The 24301-nt window shown below is 45.2% G+C and overlaps 3 protein-coding genes across 3 annotated transcripts; 2 read left to right on the top strand and 1 right to left on the bottom strand.

Moving 5' to 3' along the window:
* Positions 1 to 408: 408 nt before the first annotated feature.
* Positions 409 to 1283, top strand: LOC120707524 (transcription factor PAR2-like). Its single transcript, XM_039992439.1, has one exon. The coding sequence runs from the start codon at positions 586 to 588 to the stop codon at positions 1006 to 1008; it is 423 nt and encodes a 140-aa protein (XP_039848373.1). The 5' UTR covers positions 409 to 585; the 3' UTR covers positions 1009 to 1283.
* A 1143-nt stretch (positions 1284 to 2426) lies between these two features.
* Positions 2427 to 5156, bottom strand: LOC120707522 (oligopeptide transporter 4-like). Its single transcript, XM_039992437.1, has one exon. The coding sequence runs from the start codon at positions 4898 to 4900 to the stop codon at positions 2588 to 2590; it is 2313 nt and encodes a 770-aa protein (XP_039848371.1). The 5' UTR covers positions 4901 to 5156; the 3' UTR covers positions 2427 to 2587.
* Positions 5157 to 14838: 9682 nt separating this feature from the next.
* LOC120705427 lies at positions 14839 to 18135 on the top strand (the record flags this gene model as incomplete). The annotated part of the gene is made up of 3 exons (XM_039989732.1): positions 14839 to 16503; positions 16657 to 16895; positions 17160 to 18135. Coding segments are annotated over exons 1-3 (2880 nt in total), but the record flags the coding sequence as incomplete, so codon positions are not given.
* Positions 18136 to 24301: the final 6166 nt, after the last annotated feature.

The following is a 24301-nucleotide window of genomic DNA, read 5'->3' as shown; positions in this document are numbered from 1 at the left end:
GGCTACCAAGCTCTGCCGCTAGCTCTGCCTTTGTTTGTGGCTATCCGATCCCTGGACGGATGATCGATCGGAGGCCGACCCTGTCGCTCGCGCACAAGGTACCGTACCACACTTCGTGTAGACTACGATGACAGGCTCCCGATTTATTTTTCATTTTTTCTTCTCACTTAGAGAAATGTTACATGTTTCTCGGACGACCCTTAAAAAAAAAGGTGTAGTATTCATGATTGATACGCAGGCGATCGTGGTGCATTATTGGCAAATCCTAGTACGATACCATCTCCCTCCCGGCTACACGTAGCCGGTTGACTAGGCAATAACAGGCTAGCGCCGGGCTGGCAGTGGCAGTGGCAGTGGCATGCAGCTAGATGCGCTGAACGAGGCCGCGGCAGCGGCACCCACATGCCCCGTTCCAATCCTCAGCAAAAACGCCGTAAAGCCATTAAAGCCAAGCCGCTCTCGCCTCGCAACCTCGCACTCTCTCGCGCGCTCTCGCGGATATATATATAAAGCGGATCGAGGCATCTCACCTATAGCCATCGTGGCATCGTCACCACCGCACCGCACACCCCCCGAGGGGCGGTCATGGACCACCACGCTACGATCTTGGAGGCCGGCGGCCAGGAAGGGGTGGTGGAGAGGCGGAAGCAGCAGCAGCAGCAGCTCGTGGACCCCAAGGACGATGCCTTCCCCTTCGAGGTGACCTCGTCGTCGACGACGACGGGCAAGCGCCAGGCGCAGAGGAAGGCGGCCTCGCCGGAGGATGATGATGAGGAGGCGGTGGCGGTGGAGGAGAAGGTGGCGCTGCTGCGGCGCCTGGTGCCCGGCGGCGAGGGCATGGAGGTGGACGGCCTGCTGGAGGAGACGGCCGACTACATCGCCGCGCTCAAGGCGCAAGTCGGCGTCATGCGCGCGCTCGCATGCCTGCTCTCCGGCCCCGGCCTCGTCGACGCGCTGCCGGCGGAGAAGGGTGCTGGTGGCCTCCTCACGCCGGAGAAGCCTCACTGACAAGGAACAGCAGCAAGCGGGTACTTCCTGCCCTCTTCTTCCGGCTAGTGACCCGAGCTTCGTCAGGTTCGTCTCCGCGCGTCTGGGCATGCTGCTGTTGGGAGCAACCAGCGCAGCTAGGCTGTAGCGGTGTGGGTGCTTCAATTCGGATCGCACGCATTTCGTCGTGTTCCTGCGTACCCTCCGTATTGATAAACGTATTGATAAAGGAGGTAGTTTTGGACAAGATTTGGATCAAATATTAAAAATATAAATCATCAATAATTTTTAAATTATTTAATTTATAAATATAAAAATTATATAAATAGATTTGTTTTGAAAAATACTTTCATAAATATTTACATATATCATTTTTCTATAAATATTTTTAAAAAATAAAAAATCAAAGTTATGTTTTAGAGACCGTGTCACTGTTCTAAACAACATCCTTTGCCAATACGGAGAGAGTGCTACCTGAAAATGTCACGGCATTTTTGTTTGAGGGGATGGAGAGAAAGGAGCAGTGCAGGGATCGAGCACGCTGGTCCTCGCGAGCTAGGCATCAGTTGTCGGAGCATGTGGCTCGTGTAAATACTATATGAATTGCAGGAGTACCTTTCCTCCATGCTCGTTGTTTTCGAGGTGCTTTCCCATGTGGAGGAGGAGCCTAGAGAGGTAGGATTGGCACCGGGGATCCGTCTCCTTTTAATTCAGGTATCTTTTCTTTTTCCAAACGATTTTTAATTCAGATAGCTCAACTGTGAAAGAGGAATTAGCACCAGTGACCCGTGTAGTGCTTGTAGCAGCTCTAGCAAGGTGTACGCGATAACAGCAAGCCCGTCTTCCTTTCAAAAAAAAAAAAGCAAGCCCGTTTAGTTAATTCAGCAATCAGCATATCGGTTTGCATAAGTGTCGAGTGAAGCATCGTCGGGTGATGAGTAAACCAACGGCAACGCTTGCTTATTCACAGAACACACTGTAGGGCGGTACATGCAGATGCTGCGATTCACGCGCTGTGAAATCCATGTAGCAGACCAGCCAGTTGCCTCTAAAAACGTTACGGAGGTTTAGACGGTCCAAGATCCCCTGCCGGTCAAGTCAAAGTCAAACATCACTCTTATTCTCTTAATCTTCTTTGATTTTTTTTAGTGGGAAATCTTCTTCTGTCTCGATTTCTAGGAATAAGAAAGACAAACAAAAATGGTTTCAAAAAGAAAAAAAAATCCTCAAGTAGTCCAGCATGCCAGCAGGCCCAACACGAACCCGCACAAGAGCCCAGCCCGTGCTTAGCCCACGCATATGAGTCCTTCGTTCCTTTCCCAGTTTTGCCAAACCAACAAAACAAGCAAGGTTGCGCGTCCATATTACATGTTGAAACTCAGACTCTGGTTCATGTATTTGTGCACATATTCATGCACAACAGCAATAGATATCTGTAAGCAATCGGTGTTTTTTAAGTACTATTTTGACAATTTCTGTACAATTAGTAAAGAGTAATAAACCTGGTAGCTCAATGCAAGTATCCACCCACCCTACGAAGAAGGTACTACTAAAAAGAAAACAAACTGAACTACAAAGCAGTTTTGTAAAGCTACAGTGGTCACAGGACGACAGGGCAGACGCTGTCAGGGCCGAGATCCACCCCTCTCGCCGTGGGGCACGACGCGAGCGGGCAGTGCTCCCCGGCCGTCCCCCACCAGCTGACGTTCCGGTTCTCCATCGACAGCGCGAAGTAGAGCAGCACCCCCATGAAGGCCACGCCCGCGTCCAGCGCCGCCGACAGGATGTAGTTGTACCGCTCCCACCACCGCTTCCGGTACCGGAACACGAAGAAGTTGAAGGCGACGCCGATCAGCAGCCACGAGTTGTAGTTCACGGCGGTCGCCGGCGGCATGCTGGCCGTCGCGCCGATGAGCACCGGCAGGTTGACCATCCGGATCCAGCGCCGCGCCGGGAACGCCCGGTGCAGCGCGTACACGGCGGCGGGGCCCGCGGCGCCGGCGAGGAAGAACCAGTTGAGCGCGCCGTAGTTGCCGAGCGGCCCGAAGATGCGGCGCGGGCCGACGAGGCCCCAAATAACGGACGCGTCGAAGAAGACGCGGTCGCTGGGGCACGTCCACGGGCTGTCGGCCGGGAGCAGCGCGTCCTGGCAGATGTTGGGGACGGAGCCCAGCAGCCAGTAGGCCACCCCGAGGTTCACCGTGCCGGCCACGACCGTGCCCACCAGCTGCACCAGGAACATGGACTTGGGGGGTATCTTCATGTAGTGCCCGAGCTTGAAGTCGGCGAGGAACGACACGGCCTGCGACATGCTCATGTACCCGTACACCTTGAAGCAGACGTTGGCGATGGGCTTGCCCGGGAGGATCAGCCCGATGACGTACTCGGACAGCACGTTGAGCCCCGGCGTCTGGTTCGTCGTCGCCGTGATGACGCTGACGGGAAGCGTGAACGCCAAGGCCATGGCGCAGGCGAAGAGTAGCCCCCACCAGGGGAGCTGCACTTCCTTCCGGAGCACGGTGCAGAGGACGAGCGAGACGGCGGCGGACAGCGCGAGCAGCGCGTGGAACCACCAGCCCGGCGCGTCCTCGTACCTGCGCATCAGCCTCGTGTGCACGTCGGGCGTGTCGTCGTCGGCCTCCCTCCGCGAGGCGCGGAACCGGCGGTAGATCTCCTTGCCGTGGAACAGCGCGACGTGCGTGACGGTGGCGGCGATCGCCGCGAAGCTGAGCCCGTACGACAGCGCGAAGAAGGCGCTCATGTGGATCCGCCCCTGCCGCTGGTACGCGTCCATGTCGATCTCGAACCGGTCGTTGACGATGGCGTTGATGTCGTAGCCCTCCCCGTTGAAGGCGAACAGGTGCGACGAGAAGATGGGGAACCTGCGGGCGCCGTACAGGTCGAGGCCCCAGTAGGCCGCCGGCACGGCCACGTACATGAAGAGCAGGAAGCCGGCGAGGATGTTGGCGGTGGCGAAGAAGGGCGACACCAGTGGGCTGAAGAGGAAGGACGACACGGCCGTCCAGTCGAGGGTGAAGGCGCCGAGGCCGAGGCCCCTCATGCCGGACCCCAGCTGCTGCGCCATGACCGACTTGGAGAAGACCCAGCACACCCAGGACACGGACGTCAGCGTCGGGGCGAGGTACCCCGGCACGGCGTACCACAGGAAGCTGCCGGCGAGCGCCACCAGGAAGAACTTGGCCCGCGACATCGTCCTGCCCTCGGGCGCCGCCTGCTGGTCGTCGTCGCCGGCCTCTTTCTCGTGCAGCGCCCAGAACAGGGACACCTGCGCGAGGGTGCCCGGCCACCACATGTGCGCCGGCTCCACGACGTACCGGCGCATGAGCCCCGCCCAGCCGTACCCGAGCACCTGCGTGGTGGTGATGAGCAGCCACGCGGCGAGGAAGGAGATGGAGCGGCGGTAGAAGGCGCGGATGATGTCGACGATCATGACGGCGTAGGCGGAGCCGCTGCCGAAGGCGCAGCCGGCGCTGGCGAAGATGGAGATGAGCACGTGCTCCTTCACGTTGAAGGGCCCCGGGTTGAGGGAGAACTCGCCGCCGCCGAGGAGCGCGGGGGCCCGGAACCTGCGGGCCGGCAGCACGCGCGCGAGCAGGTGGCCCAACGGGAGCGAGGCCACCTGCACGGTGATCTGGGTCACGATGATGGGCTCGGTGCGGTAGGAGAAGAACTGGTTGAGGAAGCTCAGGAGCACGCAGGAGAGGAGCCCCAGGGTCCACATCCGGAACGTCCACACCGGCAGCGTCGGGTCGTCGGTGGCCGGCACCGTCATGCGCACCTCCTCGATCGGTGATGCATCGTCGTCGTCGTCGTCCTCCGCCCGGCCCCCACCGGGGATCATCGTCCCAATCCCGGGGCCACGCTCGACGTCGTCTGCTACTATCTCGACCATCGTGGACGTGTGCGCTGTTGGTGTTGCGGAGGATCTGGACGATGGGGCCAATATATATACAGTCGCCTCGCCGGAAGGGTGTCGGATTGAGCTCGAGACGGACTTGGGATGTCGGCATCGCCTACTCCTCTGAATCCGAGGTGGCAACGGCTACCGGATAGCGTGCGGTGTCCGAGCTGACCTGAATACCTGATCGTTGGGACCAGTATCGACCCTCCTCGACCCCTCCATCGATTGCAGTACAAACGTACATGAATCTGCCAGCCAGGTTCTCACAACGGAGTTTGTTTTTCTAACCAGATTGAGTCCATTTATCTATTTGCTTCACTACAATTGTTGGTATCAATTTTTTGATGCACCTCCATCAACCGAGCGAGCCACTAGATTTGCATTCCTCCACCAAAAGAAAAAAAAGAAATCACCTTTTATTGTTGGCAATTCATGGGTGGATACACATCCTGTTCTTCTAATAGACTTCTTAACACAAGAATGCCAAATGCCTAACCAATATCAGGTACTTCCTCCGTTTCAAATTATAAGTCATTTCAAGAATTTTGGAGAGTCAAAGTTTTTCAAGTTTGATCAAATTTATATGACAAGATAATAATATTTATGATACCAATTAAGTATCAATAGATTTTTTGTTAGCTATATTTTCATAGTGCACCTATTTAATGCATAAATCTTTATATTTCTTTTTATAATTTTGGTCAAACTTTGAGATAGTTTGAATCTCCAATATTTTTGAAATAACTTATAATTTGGAACGGAGGGAGTACTACTATTGCTTCAGCAGATTCTAGCTAGCAACTTAGGGTAAACGGCGGATTGGCGAACGTCCCGTTTAGCACCCCTTGCGCGATGATGCTGTATGCCTTCTCCGTCAGCTGCATGCCGTCCCAGTTGGCGAGGCTGCTCGGGTCACCCAGACCCAGACCTTGGCCGTGCTGTTGCACTCCATGTCCGTGTGGTACCGGCCGCCGCCGCCGCAGCACGCGACCAGAGGATCACCAATACCTGCCCAGCCAACATGACGCGATCGATGTATTAGCAATCAGATCGATCATAAGTTCCAAGCAAATAAAAATTCAGATCAACCGTGTTCATTGCAACAGAACGAGCCCAGGATTCTAAACTACTATACTATAAGTGCTACTAGTAATCGTCATCCGAACCGTGTTCACACTAACCCCAAGCTAGCCGGGCGCGCGACCTCCCCGCTAAGCGCCTGGTTGTGCTTCTGGGAGACCTCGTTGAGCCACATGAGGCACCCGTGCTCGTCGTAGTCCCTGGGCCTGTCGCTGCGGTATCTGCTCAGGTACGACGCAAGCACCCCCATGGGAAAGGTGTTGGGGATCAGGAACACTTTCGCGCCATGATATATAATAATAAGCTCCTGCACGAAAAATGCGTGTACCTCTCATTCTCGGTACGATTCCAGTTGTTCCAGCCTACAGGATCCACCGTACGTGTTGGACATGTTGCATGCGGGCAAAAGCACCTCATGAGGTGTCCAGACTTGCACCTTACTACATTACTAAGAAAATACACACTAAGGTACACTAATTAAGTGCAGCAAATTAAGCTGTTTATTACCTCGAAGAAGGCCTTGCCTGGGCTGAGTATGAAGTCTGTAGCGCCCTCCACGTAACAATCAGAGTAATAGTGGAGTCCTCTGTCATCTAGTATTGTGTCCTGGTACGACACAAATCTTGCATCCGTAGAATGCAGCCCTGTCTCCGGTAACCCTCGCTGCAAGCGCCGGCGCACCTTGGCCATACGTGTTCTGTACACATATGAGAAAAGAAGTGCCATGCTACCGTCAATATGCAGGATGGATCATTCCTCCGCGCATTATAAATGAAACGCGCATTTCATTCCACATTTTTCGGGTTGCCCAAATAACTCCCAAGACCAACAACTAGGCTCAATTTATTTTCACTAAACTTAACTATAAATGATATATATATTGTGCAATGAGAGCTAACATCATGAACAAAACTACAAATTTACTTTTATACTACCTCCAATATCGTATGTTTGGGAACAGAGTAGCATTTATTTACTAACTATTGGTATGTATTTCATATCTCAGGTTCTAAACCGTGTAACATGTTTCTGGATTATACATTAACCTGAAATGTAGTGTTGCGAATGACGAAGTCGGAGGCCAGCACGGAGAGAGTCGCGCTTTCGCCGGAGGTCCAATTTCCACTCCAAGTGACAATGGTCGAGCTGGCGCTCATGCCGGTAAGGGAGATTTTGCTCTTATTCACCATGACTTTCTCGCTGCAACAGTTAAAAGAGACAGTATCAAAGCCATGGTTCTTAACAATAATTAAGGCTAAGAGAAGGAAGTCGAACTAACAAAAAATATTTTCTTGCAAGTTATTTGAAATTCTTTACACTTGTAAATGTCACCCGGCCGGGTTCATTTCCAAGTGCACAAGAAAACCTTGTAAATGTTTTTGCCTTCTGAAGTTCTGTTTTGCTACTGCAATTCCATTCAAAACGAGAAAAGCAGATCATCTCATGCATGCTTGCAGCAGCTAGCTCCAAATAATAATTCAGCAATGTGAAGGACACGAGAAACCTGATACGAGGACACCACTCGGGCTGACTGGTCAATTCTGCTAGATTTAGCTTGCATACCCATGACTTTGCAGAGGAACAAATGCATGTTTACTTGCCTGTAAGTGCCCGGCATTATCTTGATGAGGACCCAGCCAGCGGACCTGCTGCTTCCAGGGACAGGAGTCAGGAACGGACTTGATCGCGTCCTGTACCCTGGTGTAGTTGCCCTTGCCCGACTGGTCAACAGTAACAGTGAGTACCCATTTGTTCGATCTGCATATATAAACTGTCCCTTTATTAAGAAGCAGCGTTTGGATAACGTATATTTTCATCCTGGTTTTGTATAGACATATTTGAACCTATTTTCAGTCATTGAACTGCAATGTAACCCTACATGAGCACTCTATGTATAACCTTTTAAAATTTGATGGGGCAATCAGGCCACTGCAATGAAATTAGGTGGGGGCACTCGCCCCCCCCCCCCCCCACACCTTGAAAAACCTTTTTTTAGAACTATCAGACAAATGTAGGTGTCCTTAATATATTTACTTCGGACCTAATTACGCATCGAAACATTATCGTCTTTCGAATATATACAACTACCAGCCTAAATGACATCTAAAATATAAAAAAGTAAATTCATATCAAGTACAACTTATGAATAGTCAGCTTGATAACTTTATTCAAATCGAGCACCCACCATACATGTTCTATTTTGTACAGGTAGAAATTCATGTCATGATAAAAGAGTGGGGCTGCTTAGGAATGTCAGGTTCTTGATAAAATAGTTTGCTAACATGCCAATATGTGAAGCTAGAATTTAAGTTCGAAGTAAGTGAATCATTATGAATTGACATATCTTTTTTATACTAAGGAAAATCCATCTTTGAATATTCATATGTGAATGTCTACAGCCAAATAAGAGATGAAAAGACACTAGAAAGAAGCTCTAAAACAAAGAAAGAAAGCTAGAAGACTACTCTTCTATCTTCTTTTTCGTACGTTCACGTTTCAATCCTGTTATCTTCTTCTTCGTTCACGTTTCCATCCTGCAATAGCTTTACACAGCATCGATCCAACGCATCTCACGTCTACTTAGAAACTTGATATTTAAATCTTCCATTGCTTGTGAATCCGTTGCTTAGAAACTATGAATTGACGTATCTACTTCAGTACTTTCAGGACAGGCAATTCATGGACCCGGAAGCAATTAAACGTGCCCAACAAACAATACATGGGAGCTTCAAAATCTTAAAAACAAAACGCATCAAAATCCTACCACGGATTTTGCTACTGTACATAGGATTTTAAACAGTTTGCTACATGGGAGCATCTATAAAAATCTTGAAAAGAAAATAGCTCTGGTGTTGGCCACTGACCTGGCACGGAACACCCGGTCGTCCTGGAGCCTGATGCAGCTTCTCACGGTGCCCGCCTCCGTCGGTGGCGTCCTTTCGATGCCGCAATCATGGAACCCTGCTGCCGTGACAGAATGCACTGGCTTGCCGTCTTGGTACGTCAGCAAGCTGCTGCCCGCATGGGTGATTTCAGAGGTCAAATGCATTGCCAACTCATGACAAATGACACCACAAACCCCTCTTCGCCAATGCCCAACGTAATCCGAGTCTAATCTCACATAGTCCATGATGCTGAACTCCACCGGCGCCATGGTGGCGGCGGAAGCCGAGCCCACCACAAGGACGGTGACAACGATGACTAGGAACATACCGCTCGCAGCTGCTGGGGATCGCATTGCGAGCGCCGAAGAAGACAGCCAGCAGCAGCTAGTATCGTCTTGCTTTTCCCCCCTTCAATTTGAGGAAGCGCCGAGGGGATAGCTCGTGCAAGCTACTTCCTGTATTGCAAATTATTAGTTGACTTTTTTAGACTCATAAACTATGAATCTAGAAAAACTAAAATGACTAATAATTTTAGAACGGAGGGGGTAGCAGTGGCCATTTATATACCTAACCAGCCAGCCCCATTGTATGACAAAAAAATATTTTTTTGTGAGTGGGTGCCCACTGCAACAGTTGCAGAAGGAAAAGGAGAACAAGAAGAAAGGTTTTGGTCTCTGGCCCCTAGGTTTTTCTTTTTTCTTTTTAACAAACACTCGCATCTGTATTATATCATGGATGATTCACCGATATCATGAACCATCAAAGTCTTTACAAACTCTGGAAGGGGATCTACCCATATGCAGGATTGATCCAGGTCCCACAAATACCCAAGCGAGCTAAAGCAAATTGTTTCTCCTATGCTCACAAACAATCACATCTTACTATTACTAATTGAAGACTCCTTTTAAGTCTACACGTAAAACCACCTACTCTAAAAAATAGATAAATTCTAGAAATTTTCACAAAAATCATAAATATCTGGCATCAATCCGATAACTATAATCATAATAGTTATTGGATCTGTTATATTTCCTAATAAATTACCCACCTTTTCTGTTATAAAAATTGACTAAATTAAAGTAATTCCCCTACACATGTATCTAAAACAGTGGCGGAATTGGGAAAAAAAATTTAAGGGGGGGGGGGGACCAAACTCCAATGATATTTATAGGTACGAGAATGGCTATGTGCACAAATTTTTATTGGTCGTGCTAATATGCACTAGCTAGTCATGGTATATATTAGTTAATCATACAATGACAATTCACAATGGAAAGTAGAAACAGGAGTCAACATAACTTTTCCATTTTAGTTTTGCTTTAATTTCCTACAAAGATTATGCCTAATTTAAAAAATGTATCCTATTATGCGATATGGATCAACAATATTTACAGAGTACAATGTAGCAATATTATAGGTTTAAATTGGAGAAGTATAGACAAAAGCTAAGGTTGTGATGGCTAATGTGATCGCATTAGTGGAGCATGTGAATTTGATGTTGCCGTCCATCTCATCCGTGGCCGCCTGCCTGCTTTGCTGTTGGCGGCTTGTCGTGCATTTGCGTGTTGCTGATCGTGAGATGTGAGTCCGTCTGGCATCCTCCACTGAGATACCGATGAGATGTCAGCAGCCACACACGAAGAACAGAGAGAACTTCCGGAGCTACAGATCAGGGTGGATTGTGAACTTCCGAGCAATCGAATGATATTGTGGTCTTTTATTGTGGGCTAATGTAGATTATGATTAAGAGCTACTGAAAAACTTGAGCTAAGATTAAGCTAAAATTCAAAAATACTTAATAAATTATGTTGTTAGGAGGGCCCGTTCCGCCACTGTATCTAAATTAACTACCTCTGCTCTTATAAAAAGAATCGAAAGTAATCCCTAATCTTCATGTAAATTATCCACGTATATCATTATAAAAATAATATAAGAAGGGTGATGACGACGAGGAAGAGGAATATACCGCTCGCAGCTGCTAGGTATTACATTGCGAGGAGGAGTGATCGTGGCAAAGAAGACGGCCAACAATCGTCTTGCTTTTTTTTTTTGCCCCCTTTAGTTTGAGGAAGCGCCTGGGGATGGCCGGAGCAAGCTATAGCAATGAGCCAGTGACCTTATATACCTGGCGTTGTAGACTCAAAAAATAATTTTGTTATCCCCCACTGGCCACCACCAAGCAGTGATAAAACTTCGTGGAGTCCCGTCTTCTCTCACCCCGACAATTTTCAATTATGAATGAAGAAGAGGAAGGAAAAAGAGAGAGAGAAGAAGAAGAAAAAGAGAGAAGTGAATAAGAAGAGGAAGAAAATGAGCCCGCTGCCACCGAGCAGTGCAGATCCACATCATCGGTTGCCCATGTGGCCGTGTGAGCTTGAGACAATTGTTATTACTATACTTGAATTTGCTTGTTGGGCTCTGTGTGGGCTATCGATGATGCTGGGCTTGCTTTAGAGCTCTTAGCGTTTTAACTTCAGAGATTGCCCGGGCCGGTCCAAACAATGTTCTGCGGCTCAACAATAGAATCCTTTTTGTTTTTTGACGCTTGTGTGTGTGTGGTTATGCAAATATAATCTTTCTTTTTGCATTGATGGGATAAATTCATAGGACGTACAGGACCAACTTAGTAAAACCTCAAAATAGGTGATTTTGAAATATTTTCCAGAAAACCTGATACTAGCGAAAATTGAAATGCCAACAAAAAAAAAACTAAACCATGCGTGCATTCCTGTTCCTACTATTTTAAAGTCAGCTAGCATTTACAATTTTACATTGACCTTATATTAAGCACCCCGGTGTCCTGCTGGTGATGAACAAACGACGCTGCCAAAGCTTTCACGTATCTGCCTTGCTTATTCTGTTGGTACGTACGTATGGCATCAGCATCATGTTTATAGTCGTGTCTCTTTCCGAGGCCCATTGTGAGGAGAGTCACATTTCCAGGAGAGTGCCTAGCGCATGCACCGCCGTGCTGCCTGTCGCGGAATGAGCTAGCTAGCCACGGCGCAGCGCCCTCGTCAGCGAGGAGGACGCACTACCGCGATCTCCATCCCAAAGCGAGGCCTTGTCCCGTGCCGTCCCTTGTAATCCGATCCCTGGGATCACCACGTGCACCGCACCTCACGCAAACGCAACCCATCCGACACCACGACGGCGACGCGAGCGATGGTCTCTCTCTCAGCTCAAGTGTGGCTAGCGCTGTCCATGGCGTGTCTACTCATCCCTAAAAAAATACAACTTCCAATAAATCAAATAATTTTAAGCTTGATCAAATTTATACAACATAGTATTAATATTTATATTACAAAATAAATATTATTTGATTAATTATGTAATATAGTTTCATACTAAACTATTTGAATATATCAATATTAGTAACTTTTTATATAAATTTGACCAAACTTTAAATTATTTTACTTCTTAGCAATAGCAAACGAGAGTTACATTTTTTAATTAGGGACGGAGGCAGTACATGTGATCTATCTATCCCGCACATGAGATGTACTCCCTCCATTCTAAAAAATTAAATCATTTTAGGATTCAAAAATTGTCCCAAAAATAAATATTTTACCTTATTTAGGAAGTATATGCACACGTGCATACTAGAATCAATTAGTATCAAATATGAATAAGAAATAGAGATAGACATAATCATTTATCTTTTTGTTAATCTATCAGACATTTCTTAGCATAACTCATATATTTTGGAACCAATGGAGTACTTTGTCTAATTTGTGAATCTAGCTATTATGACATCATTTGTGCCTGAGGCTGCGGTGTGTACTACCTAAGCTAGCAGTACGCGATGACTTCATTACTTTAATTATATATCAGCAACCGAATTTTTGGAAGCGAAGCTTATAGCCCCATACCCACTTGTGCCATCTGGTTAGGGGATGCAAGTTATATTTATCTTGAGTCATTTGGTCGGTTCAAAACTTTGATAAAATGAACTAGGATGGCATTGTGCATAATTAATTTAGGACACTACTACAAAACAGGCCTTTGTTCCTGGCCATTTGTCCCGGCAGCCTTTGGGCCCGGGACAATAGGTGGCTTTTGTCCCGGGTCCAACGGCTAGCCGGGCCAGCGGGGGGACGGGGCCTTTTGTCCCGGTTGGAGACACCAACCGGGACAAAATGGGAGACTTTTGTCCCGGTTGGTGGTTCCAACCGGGACAAAAGGCCCGCGTAGCCTTTTGTCCCGGTTGGAACCACCAACCGGGACAAAAGTCCCCCCTTTTGTCCCGGTTCGTGCCTCCAACCGGGACAAAAGGCCTTCCCTTATCCCCTTCCCTCTCCCCCCGCCCGAGCCATTCAGCTCACTTGTTTTCTCTGTTCTTGGCTCGGGATAGAGGAGTTCTTGCTCATTTCTTCACCACATTTGTGAAGATCTTTGATTCCCCGTCCATCCATCTGCTCTAAAGGTTTGGGGCTTGTTTTTCTCTTCTTCCTTGGCTTGTATAGCTCATTTCATACTTTAGAAATAGAGAAAATGTGTAGCTAGCTCATTTCTTGGACATTATTTTGCTAGCTAGATTGCATATATATGTAGGCGTAATTTTCTTTTAGATTTAGATGAGTATATGGATAGTAGAAATTTTTAGAATGAGTGTAGATACTTCATGTGATGTACTTGTATATATGACCATATTGTGGATAGTTGATTTTTTTATTCGTGAATGAATTAATGAAATGAGTATATTATAGAATTTTTTGTATTATGAATGGATTATTTTGACACTCTAGTGATGTATTTAATCAGGCTCACATTGAAACCATCTAGAAGCTAAAAAAATCTTTATTTCGAAACAAGTATACGTCGTTAATCTCCATCCAACGGTGATGGCACTACCTTTCAGGGATACACGATGCGCTATAAGGACGTCGCAAATCGGTTGGTCGCATCACCAGCACTTCCGATTGATAAGAAGACAGCATTTGACGCAGTCAGCATGCCGTTGTTGTACTGAGAGCATATGAACGAGCATGCTGCCTGTGCCAAGTGCTGTGCCTATTAATCGTAAATGTTGGTGCTGCGACTAGCCGATTGGTGACATCCTTATACCGCACCGTGTCCCCCCGAAAGGCAGTGTCATCACCGCAGGGTTGAGGTTACTGACATATACATTTTCAGAAATAAAGGTTTATTTTTCTTCTAGAGGGTTTCTGGATATTGAAAAGAGTGTACTCCTGGAACTGAAGGGTGTCAAAGTAATTAGAAGTTATAGAGATTTCTTTCAATTAATTAGAGATTTCTTGAGGATTAATGATACATTTCGTCTTTTTTTATATAATTTCATTGTTATTTGCAAGAGTTATTAATCTGATCATTGTAATTGTAATAGTAAATAATTTTTGCTTTGTAATGGTAAGAATTTATAATTTTGTGGAAAATAAAGGTATTTTTCAGTAAAATATGGCTTCAACAGCTGGAGGGAGTGGCGCCGGTGGGGGTGATCGTTGTCCTTCTGGAGAGAAGGGCACAACTCGAGTAGGTCGTCGGTCCAAAAAACCTAGTGCTTTTCATAGGGCAGCGCTCCGTTATTTGGAAAAAGAATATAGAGAATGCATGGCAAGGGGCGAGGAACCTCCGTTTGATCTTGAGGATTTATTGCGGCGTTACGGTTCGTCACCACCAAACTCGGAGGTTTCAGCTCCGCCATCTTATTCTGCGCCAGCAAGAAATCCGTTAGAACATTCTGCGTTCCAACGCAAGGACGGTTGAAAACCTATGTGTTGTTGACCGAATTTTTAAATTTCATGTATAGTACTCCTTTGTTAAGTTCTGTAATGGATTAAGTACCCCTTTTAATTAATCAAGATGTATGATAGATATTGCATATCTTTTAATTATTCATGTTATGTTACATTTAGTTTAATTTAGGTTTGATATATTTTATTTATTCGATACGTGTAAAGAATTCAAATCGATTTATTTAAAATGCAGATGGACCGGCAATGGATGTACAATGCTGACCGACGTTCGAAAGAATTCATTGATGGCCTGCATTATTTTTTGTCTGTGGCTGAGGCAAACAAGCAGAATGGTTTTATGTGCTGCCCGTGTGTTCATTGCAACAATAACAAGGATTACTCATCTTCAAGAATCCTACACAGCCACATTTTCGCAAATGGTTTCATGAAAAAGTATGTTTGTTGGACGAAGCACGGAGAACAGGGGGTTACCATGGAAGACAATGAAGAAGAAGATTTTGACGACCACTTTCCCGGGAATGCTGGAATCGGTGCATTCGATGACGATATTCCCATGGAAGAGCCCGAAGTAGATGTAGCAGAAAATGATCCCAGCGACGATCTGGGGCAAGCATTGCACAATGTGCAGGCAGACTGTGAGAGTGAAACAGAGAGGTTGAAGTTCCAGAAGTTGTTAGAGGACCACCATAAGTTGTTGTACCCAGATTGTCAAAATGGATTTAAGAAACTTGGCACCACCTTGGAGTTGCTGCAATGGAAGGCGACAAATGGTGTATCCGACAAGGGATTTGGTGAATTACTCAAACTTGTTAAAAAAATGCTTCCTAAGGACAATGAATTGCCTGCCACAACGTATGAAGCCAAACAACTTGTTTGCCCTTTGGGACTGGAAGTGCAAAAGATACATGCATGCCCCAACGACTGCATCCTCTACCGAGGCGAGTACGAGAATTTGGATGCATGTCCCGTATGCAGTGCATTGCGTTACAAGATTAGAAAAGATGATCCTGGAGATGTCGAGGGAGAGCCTCCCCGGAAGAGAGTTCCTGCGAAGGTCATGTGGTATTTGCCTATAATACCACGTTTGAAGCGTCTGTTTAGAAATAAAGATAATGCTAAGTTGATGCGATGGCACAAAGAGGAACGCAAGAAAGACTCGATGTTGAGACACCCCGCTGATGGGTCGCAGTGGAGAAAAATAGATAGAACGTACCCTAAATTTGATTTGGATGCGAGAAACATAAGGTTCGGTTTGAGTACGGATGGCATGAATCCTTTTGGTGAGATGAGCAGTGGTCATAGCACTTGGCCTGTGACTCTTTGTCTGTACAATCTTCCACCATGGCTCTGCATGAAACGAAAGTTCATCATGATGCCAGTGCTTATCCCGGGTCCAAAGCAGCCCGGAAATGACATTGATGTGTACCTAAGACCATTGGTCGAAGAACTCTTATTGCTCTGGGGCGATGAAGGTGTACGGATGTGGGATGAATACAAACAGGAAAACTTCAACCTACGAGCATTGCTGTTCGTAACGATCAATGACTGGCCTGCTCTTAGTAACTTGTCAGGACATTCGAACAAGGGATACAAAGCATGCACACACTGTTTAGATGATACCGATAATATATGGTTGACTCACTGTAAGAAGGTTGTATACATGGGTCATCGTCGGTTTCTTCCCATCAGGCATGCGGTACGAAAGAAGGGCAAGCATTTCAAAGGCCAAGCGGACCACCGAACAAAACCGATGCACCGTAGTGGTAAAGACGTCTTCAACATGGTAAAAGATCTAGAAGTTGTTTTTGGAAAGGGATCTGGTAGCCAACCTGTTCCGAACGAAAATGGAATGGCGCCCATGTGGAAGAAGAAATCTATATTTTGGGAGCTACCATATTGGGAAGTCTTAGATGTTCGTCATGCAATTGATGTGATGCACCTCACGAAGAATTTTTGCGTCAACCTGATAGCATTCTTGGGAGTGTACGGAAAGACAAAAGATACAGTAGAAGCACGTCAAGAATTGCAACGTATGGAAGAACGAGATGCCTTACATCCACAACAGCGAGATAATGGACGACAATACTTAAGTCCTGCCAGCTATACTCTTAGCAAGGAAGAGAAAGAAACCATGTTTGACTGCTTGAGCAGTATAAAGGTTCCATCTGGATACTCATCCAATATAAAAGGAATCTTAAATTTGGCAGAGAAGAAATTTACAAATCTCAAGTCCCATGACTGCCATGTGCTTATGACCGAACTTCTTCCGGTTGTGCTGCGGGGGATTCTGCCTGATAACGTCCGGTTAACCATCGTGAAGATATGTGCCTTCCTCAACGCAGTTTCTCAGAAGATAATTGACCCGGAGAATTTGATAAAGCTGCAAAACGATGTGGTGCAATGTCTTGTTGGCTTTGAGCTGATATTTCCACCATCTTTCTTCAACATCATGACACATCTTCTAGTGCACCTTGTCAAAGAGATTGATATTCTCGGACCAGTATTTCTACACAACATGTTCCCATTCGAAAGGTTCATGGGGGTACTCAAGAAATGTGTTCGTAATAGAGCTCGTCCAGAAGGGAGCATCGCCAGTGCCTACGGAACTGAGGAGGTCATTGACTTTTGTGTTGACTTTATTGATGACCTTAAACTGATTGGAGTCCCTGAATCGCGATATGAGGGGAGACTATCTGGAAAGGGTACATTAGGAAAGAAATCTTATGTCTGCACAGATGATTTCTCATTCAAGAAAGCGCATTATACGGTTCTTCAACAATCATCCTTGGTTGACCCATATATCGAGGAACACAAGAAAATTCTGCTCTCCAATTTCCCGGAAAAGTCTGAGGCATGGATTACACGTGAGCACATGAACACTTTCTGTAGCTGGTTGCGGAAGCATCTAATGCATAACATGGATATAAGTGAACAACTGTTCTTATTGGCTAGGGGACCATCTTGGAATATCTTAACATACCAAGGGTACGAGATAAATGGAAACACATTTTATACGATAGCCCAAGATAAAAAGAGTACCAACCAAAACAGCGGTGTTCGTATGGATGCCACGGACAATAATGGAAAAAAAGACACATATTACGGCTACATTGAAGAGATATGGGAGCTGGATTACGGTCCCAATTTCAAGGTGCCTCTATTTCGTTGCCAATGGGTTAAGCTATCTGGAGGAGGGGTAACAAAAGATGAGTATGGGATGACAATAGTTGATCTCAACAATCTTGGGTATAGAGACGAGCCATTTGTCCTAGCCCAGGATGTCGCTCAGGTTTTCTACATTAAGGACATGTCCAGCAAGCCAAAGAAGGGGATCAACAAGCAAAAGGATGAGCCTAAGCGACACATAGTTCTATCAGGAAAGAGAAACATCGTTGGAGTGGAGGACAAGACAGACTTTTCAGAAGAATATAATAATTTTGTTGCCATTCCAGCTTTCGAAGTAAATGCTGATCCATGCATCCTGCTAGCCAATGATGATGCTCCATACTTGCGCCGTGATCATAATCAAGGGACATTTGTGAAGAGAAAGTCTGTTACCGCTAATCCTTCATGTACTTGAATCATTTTATATTATTGTATAAAAACATAATCGCAATTCGAATACTTTTATTATATATGTACTGTACAATTATATTTTATGTGTTCTTTATATTATTTTATATATTTTTCACTTAATTACTAGACTCAATTATAATTTTCATTCAATAATGGATTACTCAACTAATTTTATTTATTTCATGAAATTACATTCACATTAACACACTATACTCTTTCACTAACACACACAATCTCACTAACACACACTATCTCTCAAACTCACACACACTACTCATTAATATCATGAAATTGCTTAATTTTATCTAAAATTCACTTTTTAAACGTTAATATCGTGATAGAATCCACTTTCTATCGAAAAGCAACAGTTTGAAAAAAAATTTCACCTAATATATTTTTGCATGGTCAAAATAACAAATATGATTTCAAAAAAGTTAGATATTTCATTGACCCAATCACTTGAATGAAAATTAATTATTTTTGTTGCGTGTATCAAGTTTATATAGAGATAATAAGAAATTTTGTTCCATAATTTTTGGAATCATAATTTTATTATCTGAATTAACATATGAAAGCCAATTTTAAATGAGAAGTAAAAAAGAAACAAAAACAAACATAACATTAGGCGGGAACGAGGGAAAACGGGCCCCTTTTGTCCCGGGTGGTAGATCCACCCGGGACTAAAGGTGGGCCGCGGGCTGGGAATTTTCCCGGCCCGCCCAAAAACCCCTTTTGTCCCGGGTGAAGCCACCACCCGGGACAAGATGAAGTTTGAACAGGGGTGAAAAGACATATACTTAGGGTTCCACAAATTACTACAGAATATCAACAACGGTATTATGTAAAAAAATGAATAAATTAAAAGAGAGAAACAGTAAAGATATCAGCAGAAGCAGTGATTTGACGACTAAAGTACTAATTAACCCAGTAACGGAGACTAAAGAAATACAATTATTTTGTTGCAATTGGGTTCTCCAACGGAGAGTTAAAGAAGATGATTCATTATGTCGATTCACAAAGCAAATAGCCTTCTCTCAATCTTGAGGGGAATTTCAAAATAGCATCCGTACGAGATCAATACAAACACAGGTACATCATAAACTGGCCCAGCTTAGCTGGCACATGCATGACTCTTCAACAAACGCGGACACATGCAAACAATTCTCCGTTACTTAGTCAAATGCTCGCAAATATGTGGATTATTTAGATAATTTTTTAAGGGTTTTATTTGTATTCATATTTTAGTTACGATGGACCCGCGACACACAGACGCGGAAGACGAACAGTTCTTGTTGAATATGATTGGCGAAGGTCAAGGAGATGTCGCTGAACAAGCTGATGATGGCAGCAATACCGACATATATTTGAATATGTCCGGTGATGGAATTGAGGCACCATCTATTCAGGATGACGCTGCTGCTGAACAAAGTGCTAATGTACATATCACAACTATAATTATTTGTAGTGACAATCATATTTTCATCTGAATCTATATGAATACTATGAATGTTTTTTTATAGCCGTCTGGATCATCGTCGCAGCAGAAAAAGACGAAGCGAGGCCCAACAAAAAAACTGGAAGGGCGGTTCATTATAACGGAAGTTGGTCCAGATGGCGAACCGATCGCTCCAGAAGCTGCCGCCAAAAAATTCATAAGACAATCCGGATGTATTGTCAGGGACCACATCCCGATCAGCTTCAAGCTCTGGAAAGCTTCCAATCCAAGCGAGGAACGGGATGCGGTACCCGAAAGAGAAAAAGAATGGTGCTGGCGGGAGCTTAAGAAAAACTTCACGGTTCCAGCTGAATCCAAAGAGATATGCAAGCGCTGGACCCTGAGTAAGATGGCCGAACAACTGCGATCATTCAAGAAAATTTTGACGAAGAAATATATCAAGACCGGGACCACACCCGTATTTACCGGCGAGCTCGAAAAGCTCAGGGGTCACTGGGATGCATTTGTGGAATACAAGTCTTCAGAGCTTGGGCTTCAAAAGGTGCAGAAGGCCAAAGACAACGCCTCGAAGAAAGTGTACCATCACACTCTAGGCCAAGGAGGCTACAAGCTTGCAGTACCCAAATGGGAGAAGATGGAGCAGGATCTGCTTGACAGAGGCATCCGACCTGCGACCATGAACTGGCCTGAAAGGTCAAGGACCTGGTTTTATGGTCACGGGGGAAGCTTGGACCCAATGACTGGTGACTGCATCTATGGGCCAAACATCCAGCGAGCAGCCCAGAGACTACAGGAGGCCATACAAGCAGCGGCCGAGGGAACATTCCAGCCAGATAGAGAGAGGGACGAGCTGACTTACGCCCTTGGGAATCCAGAGCATCCGGGCCGCACAAGAGGCAAAGGCGTGGTTCCGTGGAAGTATGGGTTCAGGGATTACATTGATTCATATAGAAGCCGGCAAAGAAGAAAGAATGATGAGCGGGAGCACCTGCGAAGGCTAGAGGAACGGCTCATGTCACACGATCAAAGACTGGAGGAAGAGGTACAACGCCAAGTGGCCGTAGCAATGAGCCAGCAACAGCAAGCGCAAACGTTGCCTCCAGAGCCTAGTGTCGCAGCCGATCACCTGTCTCAGCGGAAAAGTAGCTGCGCTTCCACAGACGTCGCCGCTGCCGAGCCCACGGGGATCCAGGCCGCAGTTGAAGCGTCGGCCCCGCAGCGATTTCCAGTGGATGAGATCACCCACCGGACACCTTGTGACCTGCAGACTGCCGTTAAGAACTTAATGTTCACTGTTGCGTACGGTACCGCCATGCCAACCGAACCAGGCGACGTGTACCACGGGCAGCAAATTCCGCCTAGATACACAAGAGTTGGCGTGGAGCAGGTGTGCCAGGGTTGGGAGACGCTCGAGCTTGATATTCCTGGAGGCGATGGGGAGAGGACACTAGCAGAAGCCATTCATGGCTACATCCTATGGGATAAGCGCTACATTGTCCTAAAGTCGGATGATCAAACACCAAGACCGGCATCTCAGCATGCCTCTCCAAGACCGGCATCTCCGCAAAACTCCCCAAGGGCAGCACTGTCTCGGCAAGGTTCACCGGCACATTCTCCATCACCATCATCTCATGCGCCGATGAACACTCAAGCGTCACCGTCGCCTCCATGGTCACCCCCTCCGCCGCCGGCAAAGAAGCAGAAACGGCCGCCGGCAAAGAAGGTAGCTGCACCGGCTAGGGAGCCTCCAAAGAAGAAGGAAAAGAAGAAGAAAACCAAGGAGGCTCCTATTAAACCCTGGGACATGAGCCTTGAAGAATGCGATCGGATAACTCAAGAAAGAGTTAAAGAGCACTTCAAGCCGAAGCCGAAGCCGGAGCCCGAGAAAGTGATAAATCCGATAGATTTGAAATTTTTTAAGGGAATGTGCGAAGCAAATAAGAGAAAATTCATTCCGAGAGACCCCCCTTCAGACTACGAACGCACAATTATCAAAACTACTGAGAAAAAGAAGAGACAATCAAAGTCGTCGTCGTCCGACGTTCCACAGCTCGGAGCCCAAAAGAAACAATCAATAGAGCCTCTCGTAGTGGGACAGACGACGCAAGAACAAGACTTTGTTACATTTCTGAAAGAATCAAACCTGACGGCCGCTCAGATTGCAGGGGGAGAAGATATTCCAAAGGCCGATGTGGTCGTCAAATGGACGTTTGAGATCGGCAAAACTCTTGTACCCCCCGAAGTAGTGTCTGTGCTTCCAACGCAAATGTATAAGCTGCACCAGCACTACATGCGTGCGATGGCCGATTGCATCTTCATGCAGGGCGCAAAGATTAAAGATGATGATTTCTTACGGGGGGAGGCCATTCTATGGATAAACTGGGAAGAAATTTACCAACTATTCCATCAGGAGGCCCTCGACATCTCTATGGTCGCCTTGTGGGTTCTGTAAGTATTTTACTCTCCTTACGTATTGTTTTGCATGATCTCAACATACTGATCTCTTGATTTATTCGGTATCATGTAGAATGGAGATACATACTTGCAGAAGAAAGGGATACTCTCACCTCGGCTTCATCGACCCAATTACTTGTAATTGGAGGCTTCTACGCGACAATACCGATGAGATATTCCAAATGTTGTTCAAGTACATAAGCGTTTATCACAACAAGCAAATGATATTGTTTCCTTACAACTTTGCGTGAGTGATTCCTTCCGTCTAACTCTTTCTATTCTGTAATCGAATTGTTTAAACCTTAACTACCAAGAACTGCCTCCGTATAATCTTGCAGTGAACACTGGATCCTAATTGTCATAATTCCCGAGAAGAGCCTACTCGTGGTTATGGACTCATTGAGGAGACCTCCAGAACAATACGAAAATCTTCTTAACATGATGAAAAAGTAAATCTACCACTACTCCGTCGGTGACTGATAATTTGAATCACTTTGTTACTTGACTATAATTGTTCTAATCATGCACAGGGTTTGGAAAGAATTCGCTAAAAATCATCCAGGCAAATTTGACAAGGAATTGAAGATCAAGACAGATTTTCCGGTACGCGCTTGGATGATTCGTTGCACGATTCATTAGTTTTATTATATATTCATGTAAATACCTGATAATTTCTTCTCTCTTAAAGTGTATGAGGCAGAAACCAGGCACTGTATTGTGCGCATACTATGTATGCGAGAACATCCATGGTCTGGTAGGTCCTCCAAAGGGCTGGACAGATTGGGAGGAGGAAGTAAGTAAAAAAACTTGTTAATATTTGAACTCGTATTTTAATTAGTCGAAATTAATTATCCCCTTTTTCCATAGGTCGGGGAGATGCGCGATAAACTCATACCGGAGGAAAAGGTTATGGCGATTCAAGAACAATTCTCCGGATTTATTGTTGAGCAAGTCCTCGATCCAAAAGGCGAATTCTACTATGATGGAATATCTAATATTGACAATCACAGTAAATATGACAATATACGCGTATATATGTAATTAAGAACGAATATAACTATGTAAATATATATGTGTGTCTATGTATTAAATTTCTATTTATGAGTATGTATGTATGTATTAAATTTCCAAAAGGCAAATTCTACTATGTAATTAAGAACGAATATACCTATGCAAATATGATGGAGTATGTATGTATTATATATATAAGCACTCCAATAATATATATGTGTATATATATATATTTATATAATATTGGTCCTAGACATTTTCATATGTAAAGGAATTCACATGTATAGATATGTGTATACATATATATATAAGTGAATTAATTTATATATGAAAACTATCTAGGACAAATATTATATAAGTAACTATATATATATGTATATATTAGTGGAGATCATACACACTGAATTCCAATACATAAGTTTAATTGAAATGCAAAAGTATAATTGAAATAGAAAAAGAATCGAGAAAAGAAAAACATGAAAAAAAAAAGAGACCTTTTGTCCCGGTTGGTAACACCAACCGGGACAAAAGGGTGCGCCAGCCACGTGGGCGCTGGCTGCACCTTTTGTCCCGGTTGGTGTTACCAACCGGGACAAAAGGTCCTCTTTTGTCCCGGTTGCCACAACCGGGACAAAAGGGCACCCCCTTTTGTCCCGGACAGGCGTTCCCGGTTGGGAAACCGGGACAACAGCGGTTTCCCAACCGGGACAAATCAACGTTTTTGTAGTAGTGGTCAAGAACGAGGACAAGCTCGAGTTCAGCAAGATCTTGGAGACTATTAAGATAGGAAAGAATGGCATATTATGATCTGATTGGTATCATGTGGTTATGATCCCTCGTAAGATGACTCAAATTGTACTCCAGACAAACCATCCTGACTACTTATTTACACACTACAATGCTGGATAGGCAACTATGATGGATAGTGTACCCACACTGCCTAAATATTAGTATATTAACTATGTATTTATTACTATATGTGATCATGATCTTGTGTTGAATTTATCAAATACTCCCTCCGTTTTAATTTACATATCATATTAGATTTGTCCTAAGTCAAATTTGACTAACTTTGATCAAATATATAGAAAAAATATAGCAACAACTATACTATCCAACATATGCACTATTAACATATATTTTATGATATATTTAATGAAATAAATTTGGTATTATAAATATTTTGAATTTTTTATATAAGTTTGGTCTAAGT

Source organism: Panicum virgatum, chromosome 5K (assembly GCF_016808335.1).
Source record: "Panicum virgatum strain AP13 chromosome 5K, P.virgatum_v5, whole genome shotgun sequence".
NCBI lineage: Eukaryota > Viridiplantae > Streptophyta > Magnoliopsida > Poales > Poaceae > Panicum > Panicum virgatum.
The sequence above is the reverse complement of the archived record's forward strand: the minus strand, read 5'-3'. Positions and strand labels throughout refer to the sequence as shown.